This window comes from Grampus griseus (assembly GCF_964374135.1).
Source record: "Grampus griseus genome assembly, chromosome: 1".
Classification (NCBI taxonomy): Eukaryota; Metazoa; Chordata; class Mammalia; order Artiodactyla; family Delphinidae; genus Grampus; species Grampus griseus.
The window spans coordinates 53,167,298-53,189,138 of record NC_139017.1 but is presented as its reverse complement, the minus strand read 5'-3'; the positions used below and the strand labels follow the sequence as shown (position 1 = coordinate 53,189,138).

Genomic DNA, 21,841 nt, shown 5'->3' with positions numbered 1-21,841 from the left:
AAAATTAAATTCAAAGAAAAATATTAAAAGCAGCAAGGGAAAAGCAACAAAAAACATACAAGGGAATCCCCGTAAGGTTAACAGCTAATCTTTCAGCAGAAACTCTGCAAGACAGAAGGGAATGGCAGGACATATTTAAAGTGATGAAAGGGAAAAACCTAAAACCAAGATTACTATACCCAGCAAGGATCCCATTCATATTAGACGGAGAAATTATTATCTTTACAGACAAGCGAAAGCTAACAGAATTCAGCACCACAAAGCCAGCTTTAGAAAAAATGCTAAAAAATTTCTATAGGTGGGAAACACGAGAAGAAAAAGACTCACAAAACAAACCCATAACAATTAAGAAAACGGTAATAGGAACATACATATTGATAATTACCTTAAATGTAAATGGATTAAATGCTCCAACCAAAAGACATAGACTGGCTGAATGGATACAAAAACAAGTCCCATATATATGTTGTCTACAAGACCCCACTTCAGAGCTAGGGACACATACAGACTGAAAGTGAGGGGATAGAAAAAAATATTCCATGCAAATGGAAATGAAAAGAAAGCTGGAGTAGCAATTCTCATATGAGACAAAATAGACTTTAAAATAAAGAATATTACAAGAGACAAACCAGGACACTACATAATGATCAAGGGATCAATCCCAAAAGAAGATATAACAATTCTAAATATTTATGCACCCAACATAGGAGCACCTCAGTAAATAAAGTACATGCTAACGGCTATAAAAGGGGAAACTGACAGTAACAAAATCATAGTAGGGGACTTTAAAACACCACTTTCACCAATGGACAGATCATCCAAACAGAACATTAATAAGGAAACACAAGGTTAAATGACACATTAAACAAGATGACTTAATTGATAGTTAAAGGACATTCCATCCAAAAACAACAGAATACACTTTCTTCTCAAGTGCTCATGGAACATTCTCCAGGATAGATCATATCGTGGTTAAAAAACCAAGCCTTGGTAAATTTAAGAAAATTGAAATTGTATCAAATATTTTTTTCTGACCACAACGCTAGACTACATATCAATTGCAGGAAAGTAATCTGTAAAAATACAAACACATGGAAGCTAAACAACACACTATTTAATAACCAAACATCACTGAGGAAATCAAAGAGGAAATCAAAAAATACCTAGAAACAAAAGACAATGAAAACACGACGACCCAAAACCTATGGGACGCAGCAAAAGCAGTTCTAAGAGGGAAGTTTATAGCAATACAATCCTACCTCAAGAAACAAGAAACACCTCAAATAAATAACAGAATGTTACATCTAAAGCAATTACAGAAAGAAGAACAAAAAAAAAAAACCCAAAGTAAGAAGAAGGAAAAAAAATCATAAAGATCAGAGCAGAAATAAATGGAAAAAAGAATGAAGGAAACAAGAGCAAAGATCAATAAAAATAAAAGCTGGTTCTTTGAGAAGATAAACAAAATTGATAAAACATTAGCCAGACTCATGAGAAAAAAAGGGAGAAGACTCAAATCAATAGAATTAGAGGTGAAAAAAGAGAAATAACAACTGACCCTGCAGAAACACAAAGGATCAGAGAACTACTACAAGCAACCATATGCCAATATTATGGAAAGCCTGGAAGAAATGGACAAATTCTTAGAAAAGCACAACTTTCGGAGACTGAATCAGGAAGAAATAGAAAATAATAAACAGACCAAAAACAAGCACTGAAATTGAATCTGTGTTTAAAAATTTTCCAACAAACAAAAGCCCGGGACTATATGGCTTCACAGGCGAATTGTAAAAAACATTAAGAGAAGAGTTAACACCTACCCTTCTCAAACTGTTCCAAAATATAGCAGAGGGAGGAACATTCCCAATCTCATTCTACGAGGACACCATCACCCGATACCAAAACCAGACAAGGATGTCACAAAGAGAGAAAACTAGAGGTCAATATCACTGATGAACATAGATGCAAAAATCCTCAACAAAATACTAGCAAACAGAATCCAACAGCGCATTAAAAGGATCATACACCATGATCAAATGGGGTTTATCCCAGGAATGCAAGGATTCTTCAATATATATAAATCAATCAATGTGATACACCATATTAACAAATTGAAGAATAAAAAACAAATGATCATCTAAAAAAGATGCAGAAAAAGCCTTCAACAAAATTCAACACCCATTTATGATAAAAACCCTAGAGAAAGTAGGCATAGAGGGAACTTACCTCAACATAATAAAGGCCATATATTACAAACCCATAGCCAACATCGTTCTCAATGGTGAAAAGCTGAAATCATTTCCACTAAGTTCAGGAACAAGACAAGGTTGCCTACTCTCACCACTATTATTCAACATAATTTTGGAAGTTTTAAGCACAGCAATCAGAGAAGAAAACGAAATAAAAGGAATCTAAATCAGAAAAGAAGAAGTTAAGCTATCACTGTTTGCAGATGACTTGATACTATACATAGAGAATCCTAAAGACACTACCAGAAAACTACTAGAGTTAATCAGTGAATTTAGTAAAGTGGCTGGATACAAAATTAATGCACAGAAATCTCTGGCATTCCTATACACTAATGATGAAAAATCTGAAAGAGAAATTGAGGAAACACTCCCATTTACCAATGCAACAAAGAGAATAAAACACCTAGGAATAAAACTACATAAGGAAACAAAAGACCTGTATGCAGAAAATTATAAGACACTGATGAAAGAAATTAAAGACGATACAAACAGATGGAGAGATATACTATGTTCTTGGATTGCAAGAATCAACATTATGAAAATGACTATACTACCCAAAGCAATCTACAGATTCAATGCAATCCCTATCAAACTACCAATGGCATTTTCACAGAAGTAGGACAAAAGTTTTCACAATTTGTGTAGAAACACAAAAGACCCCAAATGGCCAAAGCAATCTTGAGAAAGAAAAACGGAGCTGGAGGAATCAGGATCCATGACTTCATACAATGCTACAAAGCTACAGTAATCAAGACAGTATGGTACAGGCACAAAAACAGAAATATAGATAAATGGAACAGAATAGATAAACCCAGGGATAAACCCACACACATATGGTCACCTTATTTTTGACAAAGGAGGCAAGAATATACAATGGAGAAAAGACAGCCTCTTCAATAAGTGGTACGGGGAAAACTGGACAGCTAAACATCAAAGAATGAAATTAGAACACTGTACACAAAAATAAACTCAAAATGGATTAAAGACCTAAATGTAAGGCCAGACACTATAAAACTCTTAAAGGAAAACATAGGCAGAACACTCTATGACATAAATCACAGCAACATCCTTTTTGACCCACCTCCTAGAAAAAGGGAAATAAAAACAAAGATAAACAAATGGGACCTAATGAAACTTAAAAGCTTTTGCACAGCGAAGGAAGCCATAAACAAGAGTAAAAGACAGCCCTCAGAATGGGAGAAAATATTTGCTGATGAAGCAACTGACAAAGGATTAATCTCCAAAATATACAAGCAGCTCATGCAGCTCAATATCAAAAAAACAAACAGCCCAAACCAAAAACGGGCAGAAGACCTAAATAGACATTTCTCCGAAGAAGATATACAGATTGTCAACAAACACATGAAAGGATGATCAACTTCACAAATCATTAGAGAAATGCAAATCAAAACTACAATGAGCTATCACCACACACCAGACACAATGGCCATGATCAAAAAATCTACAAACAATAAATGCTGGAGAGGGTGTGGAGGAAAGGGAACCCTCTTGCACTGTTGGTGGGAATGTAAATTGATACAACCACTATGGAGAACAGTATGGAGGTTACTTAAAAACTAAAAATAGAACTACTATAGGACCCAGCAATCCAACTATTGGGCATATACCCTGAGAAAACCATAATTCAAAAAGAGTCATGTACCACAATGTTCATTGCAGCTCTGTTTACAATAGCCAGGACATGGAAGCAACCTAAGTGTCCATCGACAGATGAATGGACAAAGAAGATATGGCACATATATACAATTATATACAAATTACTCAGCCATAAAAAGAAAAGAAATTGAATTATTTGTAGTGAGTTGGGTGGACATAGAGTCTGTCATACAGAGTGAAGTCAGAAAGAGAAAAACAAATACTATATGCTAACATATACATATGGAATTAAAAAAAAAAAAGCTTACGAAGAGCCTAAGGTCAGGACAGGAATAAAGTTGGAGATGTAGAGAATGGACTTGAGGACTGGGGTTGGGGGGGCAAGGGTAAGCTGGGATGAAGTGAGAGAGTGGCCTGGACTTATATATGCTACCAGATGTAAAATATATAGCTAGTGGGAAGCAGCCTCATAGCACAGGGAAATCAGCTTGGTGTTTTGTGACCACCTAGAGAGGCGGGATAGGGAGGGTGGGAGGGAGACACAAGAGGAAGGAGACATGGGGATATACCTTTATTCATAGCTGATTCACTTTGTTATAAAGCAGAAACTAACACACCACTGTAAAGTAATTATACTTCAATAAAGATGTTAAAAAAAAATCAGCCAGCTGATTTCCCTGTGCTATGCAGCTGCTTCCCACCTGCGATCCATTCTATATTTGGTAGTGTATATATGTCCATGCGACTCTCTCACCTCATCCCAGCCCAACCCTCTCCCTCCCTGTGTCCTCAAGTCCACTCTCCACCTGTGCATCTTTATTCCTGTCTTGCCCCTAGGTTCTTCAGAACCTTTTTGTTTTTTTTTTTTAGATACCATATACATGGGTTAGCACACAATATTTGTTTTTGTTTTTCTCACTTCACTCTGTATGACACATGCTAGGTCCATCCGCCTCACTACAAATAACTCAATTTCGTTTCTTTCTATGGCTGAGTAATATTCCATTGTATATATGTGCCACATCTTCTTTACCCATTCATCTGTTGATGGACACTTAGGTTACTTCCATGTCCTGCCTATTGTAAATAGTGCTGCAATGAGCATTGTGGTATATGTCTTTTTTTTTTTTTTTTTTTTTTTTTTTTTTTTGCTGTACCCGGGCCTCTCACTGTTGTGGCCTCTCCCGTTGCGGAGCATAGGCTCCGGACGCGCAGGCTCAGCGGCCATGGCTCACGGGCACAGCCGCTCTGCGGCATGTGGGATCTTCCCGGACTGGGGCACAAACCCGTGTCCCCTGCATCGGCAGGCGGACTCTCAACCACTGCGCCACCAGGGAAGCCCCATGTCTCTTTTTGAATTATGGTTTTCTCAGGATATATGCCCAGTTGTGGGATTGCTGGGTCCTATGGTAGTTTTATTTTTAGTTTTTAAGTAACCTCCATACTGTTCTCCATAGTGGCTGTATCAATTTACATTCCCACCAACAGTGCAAGAGTGTTCCCTTTTCTCCACACCCTCTCCAGCATTTATTGTTTGTAGATTTTTTGATGATGGCCATTGTGACTGGTGTGAGTTGATACCTCATTTTAGTTTTGATTTGCATTTCTCTAATGATTAGTTATGTGGAGCATCCTTTCATGTGTTTGTTGGCAATCTGTATGTCTCCTTTGGAGAAATGTCTATTTAGGTCTTCTGCCCATTTTTGGATTGGAATGTTTGTTATTTTTATATTGAGCTCCATGTGTTTGTATATTTTGGAGATGAATCCTTTGTCTTTTTTTTCATTTGCAAATATTTTCTCCCATTTTGAGGGTTGTCTTTTAGTCTCTTTATGGTTTCCTTTGCTGTGCAAAAGCTTTTAAGCTTCATTAGGTACCATTGGTTTATTTTTGTTTTTATTTCCCTTTCTCTAGGAGGTGGGTCAAAGAGTATCTTGCTGTGATTTATGTCATAGAGTGTTCTGCTTATGTTTTCCTCTAAGAGTTTTATAGTGTCTGGCCTTACATTTAGGTCTTTCACCCATTTTGAGTTTATTTTTGGGTATGATGTTAGGGAGTGTTCTAATTTCATTCTTTTACATGTAGCTGTCCAGTTTTCCCAGCACCACTTACTGAAGAGGCTGACTTTTCTCCATTGTATATTCTTGCCTCCTTTTTCAAAAATAAGGTGACCATATGTGCGTGGGTTTATCCCTGTGCTTTCTTCCTTGTTCCATTGATCTATATTTCTGTACCATACTTCTTGATTACTGTAGCTTTGTAGTATAGTCTGAAGTCAGGGAGCCTGATTCCTCCAGCTCTGTTTTTCTTCTCACGATTGCTTTGGCCATTCGAGGTCTGTTGTGTTTCTATATAAATTGTTAAATTTTTGCTTCTAGTTCTGTGAAAAACGCCATTGGTAGTTTGATAGGGATTGCATTGAAACTGTAGATTGCTTTGGGTAGTATAGTCATTTTCACAATGTTGATTCTTCCAATCAAGGAACATGGTATATCTCTCCATCTGTTTGTATCATCTTTAATTTCTTTCATCAGTGTCTTATAGTTTTCTGCATGCAGGTGTTTTGTCTCCTTAGGTAGGTTTATTCCTTGGTATTTTATTCTTTTTGTTGCAACGGTACATATGAGTGTGTCCTGAATTTCTCTTTCAGATTTTTCATCATTAGTGTATAGGAATGCCAGAGATTTCTGTGCATTAATTTTGTATCCTGCTACTTTACCAAATTCATTGATTAGCTCTAGTAGTTTTCTGATGGCATCTTTAGGATTCTCTATGTATAGTATCATGTCATCTGCAAACAGTGATAGCTTAACTTCTTCTTTTCTGATTTGGATTCCTTTTATTTCTTTTTCTTCTCTGATTGCTGTGGCTAAAACTTCCAAAACTATGTTGAATAATAGTAATGAGAGTGGGCAACCTTGTCTTGTTCCTGATCTCAGTGGGAATGGTTTCAGTTTTTTGCCATTGAGAATGATGTTGGCTGTGGGTTTTTCATATATGGTCTTTATCATGTTGAGGTAAGTTCCCTCTATGCCTACTTTCTCTAGGGTTTTTATAATAAATGGGTGTTGAATTTTGTCAAAATTTTTTCTGCATCTATTGAGATGATCATATGGTTTTTATCCTTCAATTTGTTAATTTGGTGTATCACATTGATTGAATTGCATATATTCAAGAATCCATGTATTCCTGGGATAAACCCCACTTGATCATGGTGTATGATCCTTTTAATGTGCTGTTGGATTCTGTTTGCTAGTATTTTGTTGAGGATTTTTGTGTCAATGTTCATCGGTGATAGTGACCTCTAGTTTTTTTTTGTGACATCTTTTTCTGGTTTTAGTATCAGGGTGCTGGTGTCCTCGTAGAATGAAATTGGGAGTGTTCCTCCCTCTGCTATATTTTGGAAGAGTTTGAGAAGGATAGGTGTTAATTCTTCTCTAAATGTTTGATAGAATTCGCCTGTGAAGGTATCTGGTCCTGGGCTTTCGTTTCTTGGAAGACTTTTAATCACAATTTCCATTTCAGTGCCTGTGATTTGTCTGGTTATATTTTCTATTTCTTCAGTTCAGTCTCGGTAAGTTGTGCTTTTCTAAGAATTTTTCCATTTCCTCCAGGGTGTCCATTTTATTGGCATATAGTTGCTTGTAGTAATCTCTCATGATCCTTTGTATTTCTTCAGTGTCAGTTGTTACTTCTCCTTTTACATTTCTATTTCTATTGATTTGAATCTTCTCCCTTTATTTCTTGATGAGTCTGGCTAAAGGTTTATCAATTTTGTTTATCTTCCCAAAGAACTAGCTTTTAATTTTCTTGATCTTTGCTATCATTTCCTTCTTTTCTTTTTCATTGATTTCTGATCTGATCTTCATGATTTCTTCTGTTCTACTAACTTTGGGGTTTTTTTGTTCTTCCTTCCCTAATTGCTTAGGTGTAAGTTTAGGTTGTTCATTTGAGATTTTTCTTGTTTCTTGAGGTAGGATTTTATTGCTATAAACTTCCGTCTTAGAATGGATTTTGCTGCATCCCATAGGTTTTGGGTCATCATGTTTTCATTGTCATTTGTCTCTAGGTATTTTTTGATTGCCTCTTTGATTTCTTCAGTAATCTCTTTGTTATTAATAGTGTATTGTTTAGCCTCCATGTGTTTGTATTTTTTACAGATTTTTTCCTGTAATTGATATCTAGTCTTATAGCGTTGTGGTCAGAAAAGATACTTGATACTATTTCAACTTTCTTAAATTTACCAAGGCTTGATTTGTGACCCAAGATATGATCTATCCTGGAGAATGTTCCATGAACACTTGAGAAGAAAGTGTATTCTGTTGTTTTGGATGGAATATTCTATAAATATCAATTAAGTCCGTCTTGTTTAATGTGTCAATTAAAGCTTATGTTTCCTTATGTATTTTCATTTTGGATGATCTGTCCATTGCTGAAAGTGGAAAGTCCCCTACTATGATTGTGTTACTGTTGATTTCCCCTTTTTTGGCTGTTAGCATTTGCCTTATATATTGAGGTACTCCTGTTTTGGGTGCCTATATATTTACAATTGTTATATCTTCTTCTTGGATTGATCCCTTGATCATTATGTAGTGTCCTTCTTTGTTTCTTGTAATAGTCTTTGTGTTAAGGTCTATTTTGTCCAATATGAGAATTGCTGCTCCAGCTTTCTTTTGATTTCCTTTTGCATGGAATATCTGTTTTCATCCCCTCACTTTCAGTCTGTATATGTCCCTAGGTCTGAAGTTGGTCTCTCGTAGACAGCATATATACGGTCTTGTTTTTGTCGACATTCAGCCAGGCTATGTGTTGTGGTTGGAGCATTTAATCTATTTACATTTAATGTAATTTTCTATATGTACGTTCCTATTACCATTTTCTTAATTTTTGGGTTTGTTATTGTAGGTCTTTTCCTTGTCTTGTGTTTCCTGCCTAGAGAAGTTCCTTTAGCATTTGTTGTAAACCCGGTTTGGTGGTGCTGAATTCTCTTAGCTTTCGCTTGTCTGTGAAAATTGTAATTTCTCCGTCGAATCTGAATGAGATCATTGCTGGGTAGGGTAATCTTGGTTGTAGGTTTTTCCCTTTCATCACTTTAAATATGTCCTACCACTCCCTTCTGGCTTGCAGAGTTTATGCTGAAAGATCAACTGTTAACCTTATGGGGATTCCCTTGTATGTTATTTGTTGTTTTTCCCTTGCTGCTTTTAATGTTTTTTCTTTTTATTTAATTTTTGATAGTTTGATTAATATGTGTCTTGGTGTGTTTCTCCTCAGATATATCCTGTATGGGACTTTCTCTGCTTCCTGAACTTGAATGACTATTTCTTTTCCCATATTAAATAAGTTTTCAAGTATAATCTCTTCAAATATTTTCTCAGTCCCTTTCTTTTTCTCTTCTTCTTCTGGGACCTCTGTAATTTGAATGTTGGTGTGTTTAATGTTGTCCCAGAGGTTTCTGAGGCTGTCCTCATTTCTTTTCATTCTTTTTTCTTTATTCTGGTCTGTGGTAGTGATTTCCATTATTTTATCTTCTAGGTCACTTATCCATTCTTCTGCCTCAGTTATTCTACTATTGATTCCTTCTAGAGAATTTTTAATTTCATTTATTGTGTTGTTCATCATTGTTTGTTTGCACTTTAGTTCTTCTAGGTCCTTGTTAAACATATCTTTTATTTTCTCTATTCTATTTCCAGGATTTGGGATTATCTTTGCTATCATTACTCTGAATTCTTTTTCAGGTAGACTACCTATTTCCTCTTCATTTGTTTGGTCTGGTGAGTTTTTCCTTGTTCCTTCATCTGCTGTGTATTTCTCTGTCTTCTCATTTTGCTTAACTTACTGTGTTTGGTGTCTCCTTTTTGCAGGCTGCTAGTTCATAGCTCCCATTGTTTTTCATGTCTGCCCCCAGTGGGTAAGTTTGATTCAGTGGGTTTTGTAGGCTTCCTGGTCAAGGTTACTGGTGCCTGTGTTCTGGTGGATGAGGCTGGATCTTGTCTTTCTGGTGGGCAGGACCACTTCTTGTGGTGTGTTTTGGGTTGTCTATGAACTTAGTATGATTTTAGGCAGCCTCTCTGCTAATGGGTGGGTTTGTGTTCCTGTCGTGCTAGTTATTTGGCATGGGATGTCCAGCACTGGAGCTTGCTGGTCATTGAGTGGAGCTGGGTCTTAGCGTTGAGACAGAGATCTCTGGGAGAGCTCTCTCCCATTGATATTATGTGGGGCTTGGAGGTCTGTGGTGGATAATGTCCTTATTTCAGCTCTCCCACCTCAGAGGCTCAGGCCTGACAGCCAGCCAGAGCACCAAGACCCTGACAGCCACATGGCTGGAGAAGGTGGGCTATGAGTTGGGTGTCAGCCCTTGCCCTGTTGTAGCTCTGTCCCAGATGTCTCCAAACGTCACCCAGATACATTGGGTTATTCTACCATTCCTCAGAACTTGTACATGCCAGTCTAGGATTTGCAGATGTCCTCCTGATACTCTTCATTGAAATACCTTGCATTCTTGGTGGTGAGAGATATGCTAATAGTGTTGGTTCTCTTCAGTTCAGAGACTGGGACAGTCTGAGCCTTCATGTGGCCAAGACAGGAGTAGCAGGCCAACGATCCCAAAGTGATAACATGTCAGATTCCAAGAAGGCTTTCTGCAGTGCCTGAACAGTATTCCCAAGCAGCCGCTCTCCTCAGCTACAACACTCTGACCGGGGAACTCAGTGGGACCCTCAAACGAGATTTTCTGTCGGCCCTAGAGCCTGAATGCCAACCCAGGCAAGAAGGTGAGCAGAGCGTCTCCCGGCCCCATCTCACCAGAAGAGCAGACACCTTCATATTTTTTAAGAAATGAAGTAGTTCTGATTTACTTGAAGCACTCAGTGTGCCCCTTCCAATCCTATGCCTTACCTCCTTACTCAGAAATTGCCTTTTCTGAAATAGTATTCTGAAATTGTTTTTCATTTCATCTTTTTATTTATTTATATGTATGTGTATTTTTACCACATGCATCTGTGTTTATAAATAATATATGATTTTAGTGTGCATTTTTAGACTTTATATAAAGTATCATATATCCTTCTGCAACTTTTATTTTTTCTTCTCACAGTTATGTTTCTGAGAGGTCCCCAAGTAGATATGTGGTAGCCATTTCTCATTTATTCATTTTTTATTTCTGAATAATATTCCATTGTCTGAATATATCACAGTTTTGTTTATTCTCTCTTTGATGGACATTTTATTTGTTTCCAATATTTTATTATTGCAAACCGTGCTATAATGGACATTTCTGTTCACATCTTTCTGTGCACATGTGTGAGTTTCTCTAGCTGTCCAGGATCGCTAGCCTTATTTTACCTCTGAGTAACTGAGTGACACTAAGCAAATAAATATGTGACTCTAAGAAATAGTTTTCAGATGTCTTCAATTTGTAGATGACCTGGCTATCTTACTTTCAAGAATGCTGCCTTTTTATAACTAGAATAACATTTTGAGATATTTTCCAGGAACTCCAGAGTGTCCGGCACTAATTTATTGAAAGTGATATTTAGTGTACTCATTTACTACAATATTCAATTAATTAGGTATTATCCAAAGGGCACAAGATGCTATAAAACTATATATTATAATATTCAAATATCCAGTATGGGAGAATAAGAATGTGTGCTCATGGAAAACAGTAAGTCAGTGAGTTACAAGGATCTTGAAATGCATGTGATATTGAAGGAAGGAAGAATGGAAAGGGAGGAGAAAGGGGGAGGAGGTATTAGGTTGGGCTGAGTTGCAGTTAACAAATAAACCTTGTCATGTAATAGATTGACAGAACAAAACTTTATTTCCCCACCATATAACACTCCAGAATGTTTCCAGGTCAGCGAGAGTTGCAGCGTTGCTTCCTGAAGTCACTTTTCCAAGTTCCAGGTTGACTGTTGCTTTACCATCCTTAAAATGTGGTTCCCCATGTTGATCAGAGGCTGTCATATCAGGCAGCCAGAGGGAGGAAGAGCAAAGGAAAGCATAGATGGGAGCTATGAGCCAGGACTGAAGTTGTCAAATACCACTTCTCTCATTCCATTGTCTGAAAATTAGTCACAAGACCACACCTTACTGCAAGGGATGCTGGGGCATGAGACCTACCCATGTGCACAGAAAGAAGAGTAAATGGCTTTGTTGAAATGCTAGCTGTCTCTTCTACAAGAATGAGGAAAGGAATTGGTATGATTTTAACTGAAGTATTTGCAGCAAACATTTGCCAACATTAGTGAGAAGAAAGAGTTAATACCAATTGAGATGGAAAGCAATTTACAGTCAAAAATGTTTCTCTCTCCTTCCTTGCTCGGGACAACCTGTCTGTGTTATCTTTATCTGCCTACATTTCATTTCCTTCTCTTTCATCTGGTAACAGCAGGTCCCCAATACTCAATCCACATAGTTTTGGGGAGGATGCCCCTAGCAAAAGAGAATAGAGCTTCGTATTAGTCAGAGCCCTCCCCCACCCCACCCCCGAAAAAGCACAGATGGAGGTAATGGCTGACATGGAGGTATTTTATTTGGAAAATGATCCCAGGTAGCAGGATTGAGGAGCTTAGGGAATAAAAAGGAAAAAAGGGAAACCAACACAAGGATCCATTATCAAGGTGGCCACCACTGCTATGGGGACTGATGTCCAATAATTGTATGCCTGAAAATGAAAGTGGGGAGCATTTGTACATTGGCTTAGTTTATGTTCTGTCTACAAGACTCTGGAAATATGCTGGGGACTGAGTGTTTCAGTAGTGACTAGAGGTAGAAGTGAGGACAAGAGGAGTTGCCCTGATGCTCAAGTGATGCCTGAAAAAGGCAGACACCCCTGGTCTGGAGGCTCAGTACACCTCCACCCCCAGGGCACAATGATTGGGTCATGAGTGTGCGTAAATCAAGCCAGGACACTAAAGTCCTCTCCCAGGACATTTATAACAGGAGCTGGTTTCTCAGATCGTTCTGCTAAAGCTGAAGGGATGTAAGTCTGCCTCTGCCAGCAGTCAGTTTCCTTACTCCATGGAGAAAATTTGCCTGCAGAGATGAGAGACAGAGGGTTCTGGTGATGTCAAGTCTCTTCTGGTAGCTGAGCTTCTCAGAGCTACCCTGATTCTCATGGCTCCTCTTTTCTTCCTCTGGCCTACCTCCCATCCATCTAATAAACACCCTAATTAAACTGCCTCAACCTAATTTCAGTTGGGTTTCTGCCACTTGCAACAGAAATGTACCTAACAATATAGAAATGGGTAAGTGAAAGAGGAGTGTCATTTATTAGAGGCCCTCAAATCTAGAACTACATGACCTGAGGTATTCTGTACAACCAGGAGGATCTCAACCCATTGCCAGATCTCCAAGACTCCCGAGGGTCAGACCATAGCAAACTCTGTGAACTGTAACAGAAATGTCCCCTTTTTAAGCAAAGTCAGGAAGTTTGAAACACAGTGGAAAGTACATGGGCTTAAGAGGAGCTAAAGCGATAACTGAAATCTCCCTTCTCGGCCCTTTCTCAAAGCTCTCTGCTGTTTTCTCTCCCCATAGACCTGATGTAAGGTATCAAACCCCAACCCATGTAAATCACAATAAATTGGGATGTTGGTTGATAGGGGGCAGATTAGCTCTGTTCAGAACTCTCCTGTGACCCTGTCCCAAGGAAGATTTGAAAGAAGACTTCAAACTGAAGTCCTACAGATGCATAGAACTCTGAGTCCTATTTCTAAGAGAAAAAAAAAAGTGGGGTCAGGATGGGTTCAGATTCAAAATTTATGACGCAAAAAGCTTTCTGGCACTGATTTCTAGTTAATGGAGTCTCCAGAAATTAAATCAAAAGGCAGCCAAGCTAGGTCTCTCATCCATGGGGGTGCTAGAGCCATACCCAGGCAAGAGTACAAATGAAGGTCCGCATAGTTACGTCCACACGCTTATATTATAAATCAGGCTAACAAATCGCTAAACAATTATGCTCCACTCTCCTCCATTAATGAATCCCTCCATAATGACCAGAAAAGCCAGGTTCACATCCAGAATTCTCAGACTGTTTGCTTTGTAATTTCTTTCAGAGCATGGCAGTGTAGGGAAGGGCCAGGACCTAGCCCCCAGCCTGTGGCCTACCCACTTCCCTTCTCACCTCAGCCCCATCCCACAGCAAAAGTAGACATGCGCACACAGGTGGCAACTGCAGCACACATATCCTAGGACAACATACAAACCCCATCTCCCAAAAACAGTGGTCCTAGGAAAAGAGGCCTATGGAAACCCTGAAAGCAGGTTCCAGGTCATTCTGACAGGAAATTCCAAATCCCAAGTGCCCGAAGGATGGTCTACAATGAATGGTGCAGATTCCAGGTGGGCACATCCATCTGGCCCCCTAGACTATTTGCACAGTCAGAGGAGTGCTAGTGAGACCCAACGCAGGGTGTGTGGACTTTGCCAGGTCTAAGGGTATGGGCCTCATTACAGTGTCTGGGATCCCAAGGGCTACTCTGGCTCCAGCAGTGTTTTTCTGGGTTCAGTGGGCAACCCTAGTGTCCTTTAAGTAAAGCTCTTTGTAATTTGAACTAGTGCGATAGGTTTCTGCCACCTGCCACTGAAAGGATCCTTATTAATACACTTGCAATGCCAAAAGTCTCAAGCAAGTGGTCTATAGCCACTGCTTCCATTTTTTAAAGCACTTCTTCTTACCGTAACTTGTCAAAATGTACCTTCTTCTTTCAGCACTCTAGTACACTGTACTCTAGAAAATCACTAATCCAATGGCCTTTTCCCCACCCCCAGTTAGCTGGTCTGCTCTACAGCATTTGAGTATATTAAGCATTCCCTTCTTTTTGAAAACTTCTCTTTCCTTAACTCTGGGATAACAAACAAGCTGACCTCTCTCCTATTTCTCAAAAAGCTCCTTGTAAATTGCTTTCAGTAACTCTCTCCCTAATTGGAGATGTTCTTCAAAGTCCTGTCTTTCTCCCTGGGCTAAACTACTTCCAAAAGCCACTTATTAAAATATTTATTTGAGTCACGACACTTTCTCTTCTCGAAGAACTTATTCACACTTGTACCTCAAGGTGTCACCTCCTTAAAGATGAATCCCAAACATCTATCATCCTTGACCTTGGTTCCAAGCCTTACTTCTTCACTTACTGGACACTTATATTTCAGTTTTTTGTTTTGTATTTTTGTCCATGCCACTCAGCATGTGGGATCTTAGTTCCCTGAGTAGGGACCAAACCCATGCCCGCTGCAGTGAAAGCGTGGAGTCTTAACCACCGGACTGCCAGGGAAGTCCCTACATTTCAGTTTTCAAATGGTACAATAATATAATACATCTAAAACTGCAATTATCTTCTCCTGTAATTGGGTCTCTCCCATTTTTGTTGCTTTTTGTCAGTTTTGTCAGTGATTCATCCCCCTAGTCCCCAGGTTTCAAATCAGGGTTGTCTTTGATTTGTCCATTCTCTTTCTCCCATCATAAAGTCCTATTGATTCTTTCCTTGCAAGATATTTCCTATCCATCCTTTGTTTTTTGTTCCCCTTCTCTCTGTTCTGCTTCCGGTTTCTGTTCTGCGCTAGTTTACCTTTATTCTTTTACCACAACAATCCTGCTAAAGAAGTACTTTTTGCATGGCATTTTTTTTTCCTGCTTTATAATTTTCAATGAATCTCTATGGCCTGAGGAAAAGTCCACAGTCCTTTGTCTGACACATAATACCTTGCAAGATGAAGACTCAGCTTCAATCTTCAGTGTTTTCTTCTTGAAAGTATTTTCTTCTTGAAAATAAACTCTCCATCCCATCTAGGCCCATCTTTTTTTTTTTTTAACATCTTTATTGGGGTATAATTGCTTTACAATGGTGTGTTAGTTTCTGCTTTATAACAAAGTGAATCAGTTATACATATACATATGTTCCCATAGCTCTTCCCTCTTGCGTCTCCCTCCCACCCTTCCTATCCCACCCCTCCAGGCGGTCACAAGGCCCATCTTGCCGTGCCCTCCTGAAACAAATTCCTCATTCCCGTATCCCTACCTTCATCCTTTCTTATGCATGCCATTCCCCCTACCTGAAAGCCATCACTTTCCCTTCTCCTGACCAAATCCTTGCTGATGAAACTCAAGCCCCAGTTCCTCCGTGAAACCCTCTCCCATTCCAGTTCACAGTGTTTTCTTGCTTCCTCTTCTGAACTCCCATCTGCTCTATTTCTTTGACACATTAATTTATTGTCTTGAACTACTGCATAAATTTGTTCATGCTGTAGTTGCCTTTTAAATCATATTTTAATTTGTATGAAAAAACTCGATTCCTATTTAGTTTTTCTATATCACGCCTCCACCAGTTACCACACACAATGCTATAACAATAGATGCTTAAGAAATGTTACTTTGTTACTTCTTTTTTCTAAAAGAAAAGGCTGTGCTTTATATAAAATCTGTTTTGTCTAATGATATCTGTTATTGTGGATACTAAAGATGTGGATGAAAAATAGCAAAACTCTCCTAAAAGATCCGCTTGATACTTATCCATTATACTAAAAAAAAGTCCCCTCTTTCTCCCACCATTTGTCTTTGTTTGTGAGAACAATAGATTATTTCCCTTTTTTAGAAAATATTATTACACTCTGATAAAAGTTCTCTTGTTCATAAATCCCTCTTACCTTCACTCTTTTCTGAGTGCAATCTTAGATCTTAGCAGATGTGTTTTTGAAGGTCAAAGAGAAAAGAACCAGCAGACTCAGCAGACATAGTAGTATCCTTCTTTCTTTTTATTGAAAAGGAATCATTTCTATTCTAGCGCAAACAATGTATATTTTACATCATAAAGCAAGATATAATTTACATATTACATTTCTTATGAGATCTTTATACCCTAAATGTCATTCCCTTTTTTATCCGGTCACTTCTTCCTGCTTGATTTAAACTGCCAAGTACCCTACAAATCAGCGCCTTATTTTGGTGGTGGCGGGGACTGGGGACACAGACAGATAGTTTGTATGTATTCATCTGTTATCTGGGTATAGATGACAAGGAACAGGGATATGCCTTTGAATTTTGTGTCCCTGAGGCCCTCTGTTGACACCTGGTTTAGGAGCCAGAAGGCTACTCCTCCAAATCACATATCAAACTTCTATTTTTTTAATCAATAACGAATGAACAAAATTGAGTGCTTGTACCCTGTGTACATGTCTCCATCAGATGCTTACATAATAGGTGTCTGTGGTATTGATTCACTAGCAATAAAAGCTCCTGTGGCAGACAGCATTGGTTACTCTATGATATTCCTGGACAGCACTTGCCCAGGTGTTGGGTAAAATTGCCTAATTTCATCCAGCACTGGGGTTATGGGTTCAGGCTTTTCTCTTCACCACTGGAAATGAATGTCAGGATGCAAGTTTCAAATGACCTTGTTTTACATGATCCTCTATCTCTTTACTCCCTCTTCTAAGATTTCCCCCTTTTTAGCAAAATCTTTTCACCTATGATGTCTCTTCCCTGCACTATATAACCCAAATCCTTTTTTAGCTGTTCTCCCCAAACTCCAAAAGTTCACCAATTTCTTGGACTGCACTCATTTCACAAAGAACGTTTTAATCTGTTAGGATACACTGTTCCTTTGAAACTTGATAATCTGCAGCAACTAGTGGGATAAAAGAATTAGTTGAAGAATACTTTAGGAAGCAAGTAATGTGTGTTGTTCAGCCAGCCTACATAAACCATTCAGTAAGAAATGTTTTAATAGTATGTTAAGAGAGAATCAGCTGATGAAAGCAAAATGCATAAGATGGGCTTCCTTCTTAATAAAAGAAGTTCAAAATCAACAGAGGAAATACATTTTCAGATTGGTGGCTGTTTGACTGAAAAAATACCACCATTAGCTTAATCTGATATGCCAGGGAAAATAAAAAATCTGTACTAAAAGTGCATCTTAAATCCCAAATCCTTGCCTGTCACTCAGAGTTGGCATATTTGGCCAAAATCAATCTAAACCTTTTCAAATTACTGATAAAAATTATTAGAAATCCAAGTTGGTCAGGATGAAAACGTAAGTCAAAGATATGTCTGTTCTGTGTGTCTTAAATTATTCTTTGGTCAAATGATGTGATTTTTTGAGAGGTCTGCAAATATAAACCTATTTCTCATTTCCAAATACAAGGTTATAAGTATTTACAGCAAGGTAGCATTTCCTTGCTAGAAAACAAGGCTTCTGGGTACAGCAGCCTTCTATTAACATGGTATACTTTTATATTCCCTTTCCTCCCATGGCTACAAAGCGCTGGACGTACAGAGAATACAGGAAAGACTGAAAAAGCAAATGATTAGAGCCTCACAACACCCCTGTGAGGTAGGTAAGTATTGTTAAACCCATTTTACAAAAACGGTAAACCAAGGCACAGCATGGTAACATGGTTTGGTCAAGTTTACCTGACAAGTTACAAAAGCACGGGTGGAAACAAAGAGAAAGAAACAAAGAAAAGGTCAGTCCTGGCTCCCAGCCCTAGACACGAAACTTTATTTCAATATATTAGAAGATAAAAATAGCCCACAATTGCCTTTTAAATTTTTAGAATTTAGATAAACCTTTAAGTATTCCACTTAAAGGCGTATCTTTCAGATTTCTGTTGAGTGGAAAAAGGACAGATGACGAAACGGCTTTCCCTCTTCTAAGTGTAATTCGCGTGATAGATCAGAATGTATCAGCATTCCACCAGAGTTCAGGTGCCAAACTCAAGGACATTTTCATAGCCTCAAATAGCTTCTAATTTATTTAAAACCCTAATGTGAAAATTAGACCTGTTTTCAAACAGCGGCCCTATCAATTGCTCTGTGGCCGTAATGAGAATTTTGTGTAGAGAAAGAAAGGAAATGAGATCCCTAATAAAAAGTCTTATCACCGTAGAAATAAAGACACTGGTGATGGTGTGAAATTTGCTCTTTGTAGTGTTTGAGAAACTGCAAACTCAAGCTTGCAAGAATATTTTATATATATATAATATATAAATATATACAGTATATATATAAGTGTGCATCTGACTACCCTTAAGGCACCAAAGAGATATAGGCCATGCCTTTCACAACTTAGTCTTTGTTTTCCTAGAGAAATGTCTCTCCCTCTCTCAAGTGAAAAATGTATCTTCTATCAAATAGCCTATGACAGCAAATCATTCAAGAAACAACAAATATCTTTAACTTAGGATGGCTGATTGATTGGATAGGGGTGAGGGGTGGTAGTGATGGTAATATTATCCTCTATAGTTTAGAGCTTAAATCTAGAGCTTAGATCTAGAACTTAGAGCTTAGAATTAGCCAGACATAGCCAATCACACTGGATCAGACAGGCCAGTGACCAGATGTTGTATACAATTGCTTTTTCTTTCCAGTAGCTGACGGAACAAGCTTACCATGACCAACAGAGATGGAGACAATGAGAAAGGGAATTATGTCTGGCACAGATTCTTCAGAAAGACTTTGGCTTTTCAGAAGTTCCTAGAGCTTCTGTACAGAGAACTAGGAAGAAGGATAGTGTAAGACACTGAGGTTCAAACAGGTCAATGAGGAGACTATAGGCAATTATTCTGAATATATACACATATATGGTTTCTTTGGCTGCTGTAGATTCTTTTAAAACCCATACAATCATGGGGGTGGGTGGGCTGAACTTAACTGAAGAAGCTCAGAGTATATCAAGCAAAGCATATGAATAGAAGGAAAAACAAAATTAACACACACAGAAACAAGTGGTGGTGGTATCCCAGAGGGAGGAGGAACATTTGTTAACTAATTTTCATTTTGCTCCTCTCCTGCTTTTCTCTGCCATGGTCCCAATAGTTTATTTCTGTGTTTGTTTGTTTGTTTTTATTTTTTTCCAGCAGATGTAGAAATGACAGAGCAGGATAGGTGTCTTATGGTTTTTGATTTCTTCTTAGGCCTGTTTAATTATTTTTTTCCTCAGTTGACTGTTGGCACCTGGTTCCTCTGTAAACTATATTCCTTGGCCTTCAGTCTCAGGTTGGCAATGCTGTTGGCCATGTTGATGCCCTGTGCAGGGCTATTGTTGGCACATGTGGCAGAATAAGTAGCCATGGCGCTGTAGGGACAAAGGAGAGAGCAGGGAGAATAACAGGCATTAGTTTCATAAAGCTGCAAGTCTGTGCCCCAGATGGGTACAAGTCTCAGGATGGGGGCAGGTAGGGGCAGGTGGGTTGGACTACATGACCTCTGAGGTCCCTTACAGCCCCAGATTCCATTAGTCTAAGGCCCTTGGAAAAGGGTGGCAGTGTTTTGAAGGGCAGGGAAAAGCAGTGGAGCGTGGAACAAGACGAGGGGGAAAGTATTTTCTGTGTTGGATACAGTGAGTAATGATTTATTTCTGGGGTGAGAGAAGAAAGCTGCTTATGGTGGATAACAGGTGTTTCATCAGTTGACCAGTTAAAACAGTGTTTAATCTTGTCCTGCCTACATCACCAGCTTGTGGGAGTGAGGAGGAAGAGAAGGAGGCATTTGAAAAGAAACTACGGGGCATTTTTCATTCCTCATTCTAGGTAGCTGACATTAATCCTAACATATTTTAGATAATCACTGAATACCATATTAAATAGTGTACTTGGGGAACCAGTTAAATAATCTAAGATGACTTCTCTGCCTTTGTTGATCCACTGGTTGATAGTACCAAGCACTGCCAAATCAGGAGGTTTCCACTCCAATTGGCCTTGATTTTATAACTTATTCAAAAGTTGAGCAGCTTACACTGTCTTTTGGGTCAGTTATTTTGGAAATGTTTAAATCTCTTAGATAAACTAGCAAATGCTCCAGTTTCAGTATTCCTGACCTCAGAGGTAACTGTTTCTGACTGTTCTTATTGCTGAGAAAAACCCAAAGTTGTTTTTCATTGTCAGAGACTGTAATTAAGACCTAGGAATACCACTGGGCAGAAATTTGTAATTGGTGGTTTTCTGTTAATTGTATCCATGAATTTCTTTTAAAGGAAAAGTAAAGGTTTCTTAGACTTGGATGCAAATTATCCATTACTTGATACTAAACAGCTATAAGGGAACTCATTTTAATTCAATGAAAATGTTCCTAGTTGTTTCTAAGATTAACAAAATACCTTTCAACTGAGGGCTGAAATGAGATAGACTTATAAATGGAATGACATGTGCTCTTCTGGCGCCTGCATTCCTATGCAATTTTGTCAGCCACACAGGAGTCTGTGGTTCTGGGGATCAAGTGACAGACCAGAAAGAAAGAACTAAAGCTACTCTACAAATAGAGAGACTGTATCATTAATACTTATTTGGGACACCACATAGTCAAGATTTACAGTCAAGACTTAGAGTCAAGACCCACAATAGCCTATATCAGCTCAGTTACTAGCAATTAACCCAGGAAAATTGGGTTAAAAAGTATAATTAGGTCTTTCCAGAAATATAATCCTTAATTTAAGACCCTTATAACACTGGTATGTGTATGAGTGTGAGTGTCTATGGTTGTGTCCTATGGCAGGGGGAAGACTCAGAAGCGTTCCAAAATAACCCTACACTCTTCTGTTTCATTGTTGTGTGTTTCACTCTTACTCATCTCTGGGTGCACGATCTTAACTGTCTACACAAAGTTAGATTTATCTATAGCACCCTGTACTTTTCCTTTTAGGACTTATTTTAATTCCTCATACTATAAGCCCCATAGATGAGATACCACATCTGCCTTGTTCACCACCGTGTCCCCAGATAGAACTACCACCATATCTAGCACATATTTGGCATTCAAGAAAGTATTTAATGAATAGATAAGTAACTGACAAATATCTAGATATTGTATGATTAAACTGATTGATTACTGCTCAATATCAGTGATCTCTGTCATCCTGCTGTGAGTAATGATTTCTAAAAATATTTTACCAACATGCTTTTATTTTAAGGAACCAGTCCTTCCCGTTAATTTTGCTATCTTAATCGAATGTGCCAAATCAAAAGGGACATGACAAAGGCAA

The 21,841-nt window shown here is 38.4% G+C and overlaps 1 protein-coding gene across 2 annotated transcripts in view; it reads right to left on the bottom strand.

Annotated features, from left to right (window-relative positions):
* Positions 1-16,596: 16,596 nt before the first annotated feature.
* Positions 16,597-21,841, bottom strand: part of PRRX1 (paired related homeobox 1) — a 74,339-nt gene continuing 69,094 nt past the window's right edge. Inside the window, exon 4 of one of the 2 annotated variants that reach the window (XM_082649429.1) lies at positions 16,597-19,939. In XM_082649429.1, coding sequence (XP_082505555.1) covers positions 19,801-19,939 — 139 coding nt within the window. In that variant the 3' untranslated portion in view covers positions 16,597-19,800. The remainder of the gene's footprint in view (positions 19,940-21,841) is intronic. The other variant, XM_082649430.1, reaches the window with a different exon arrangement.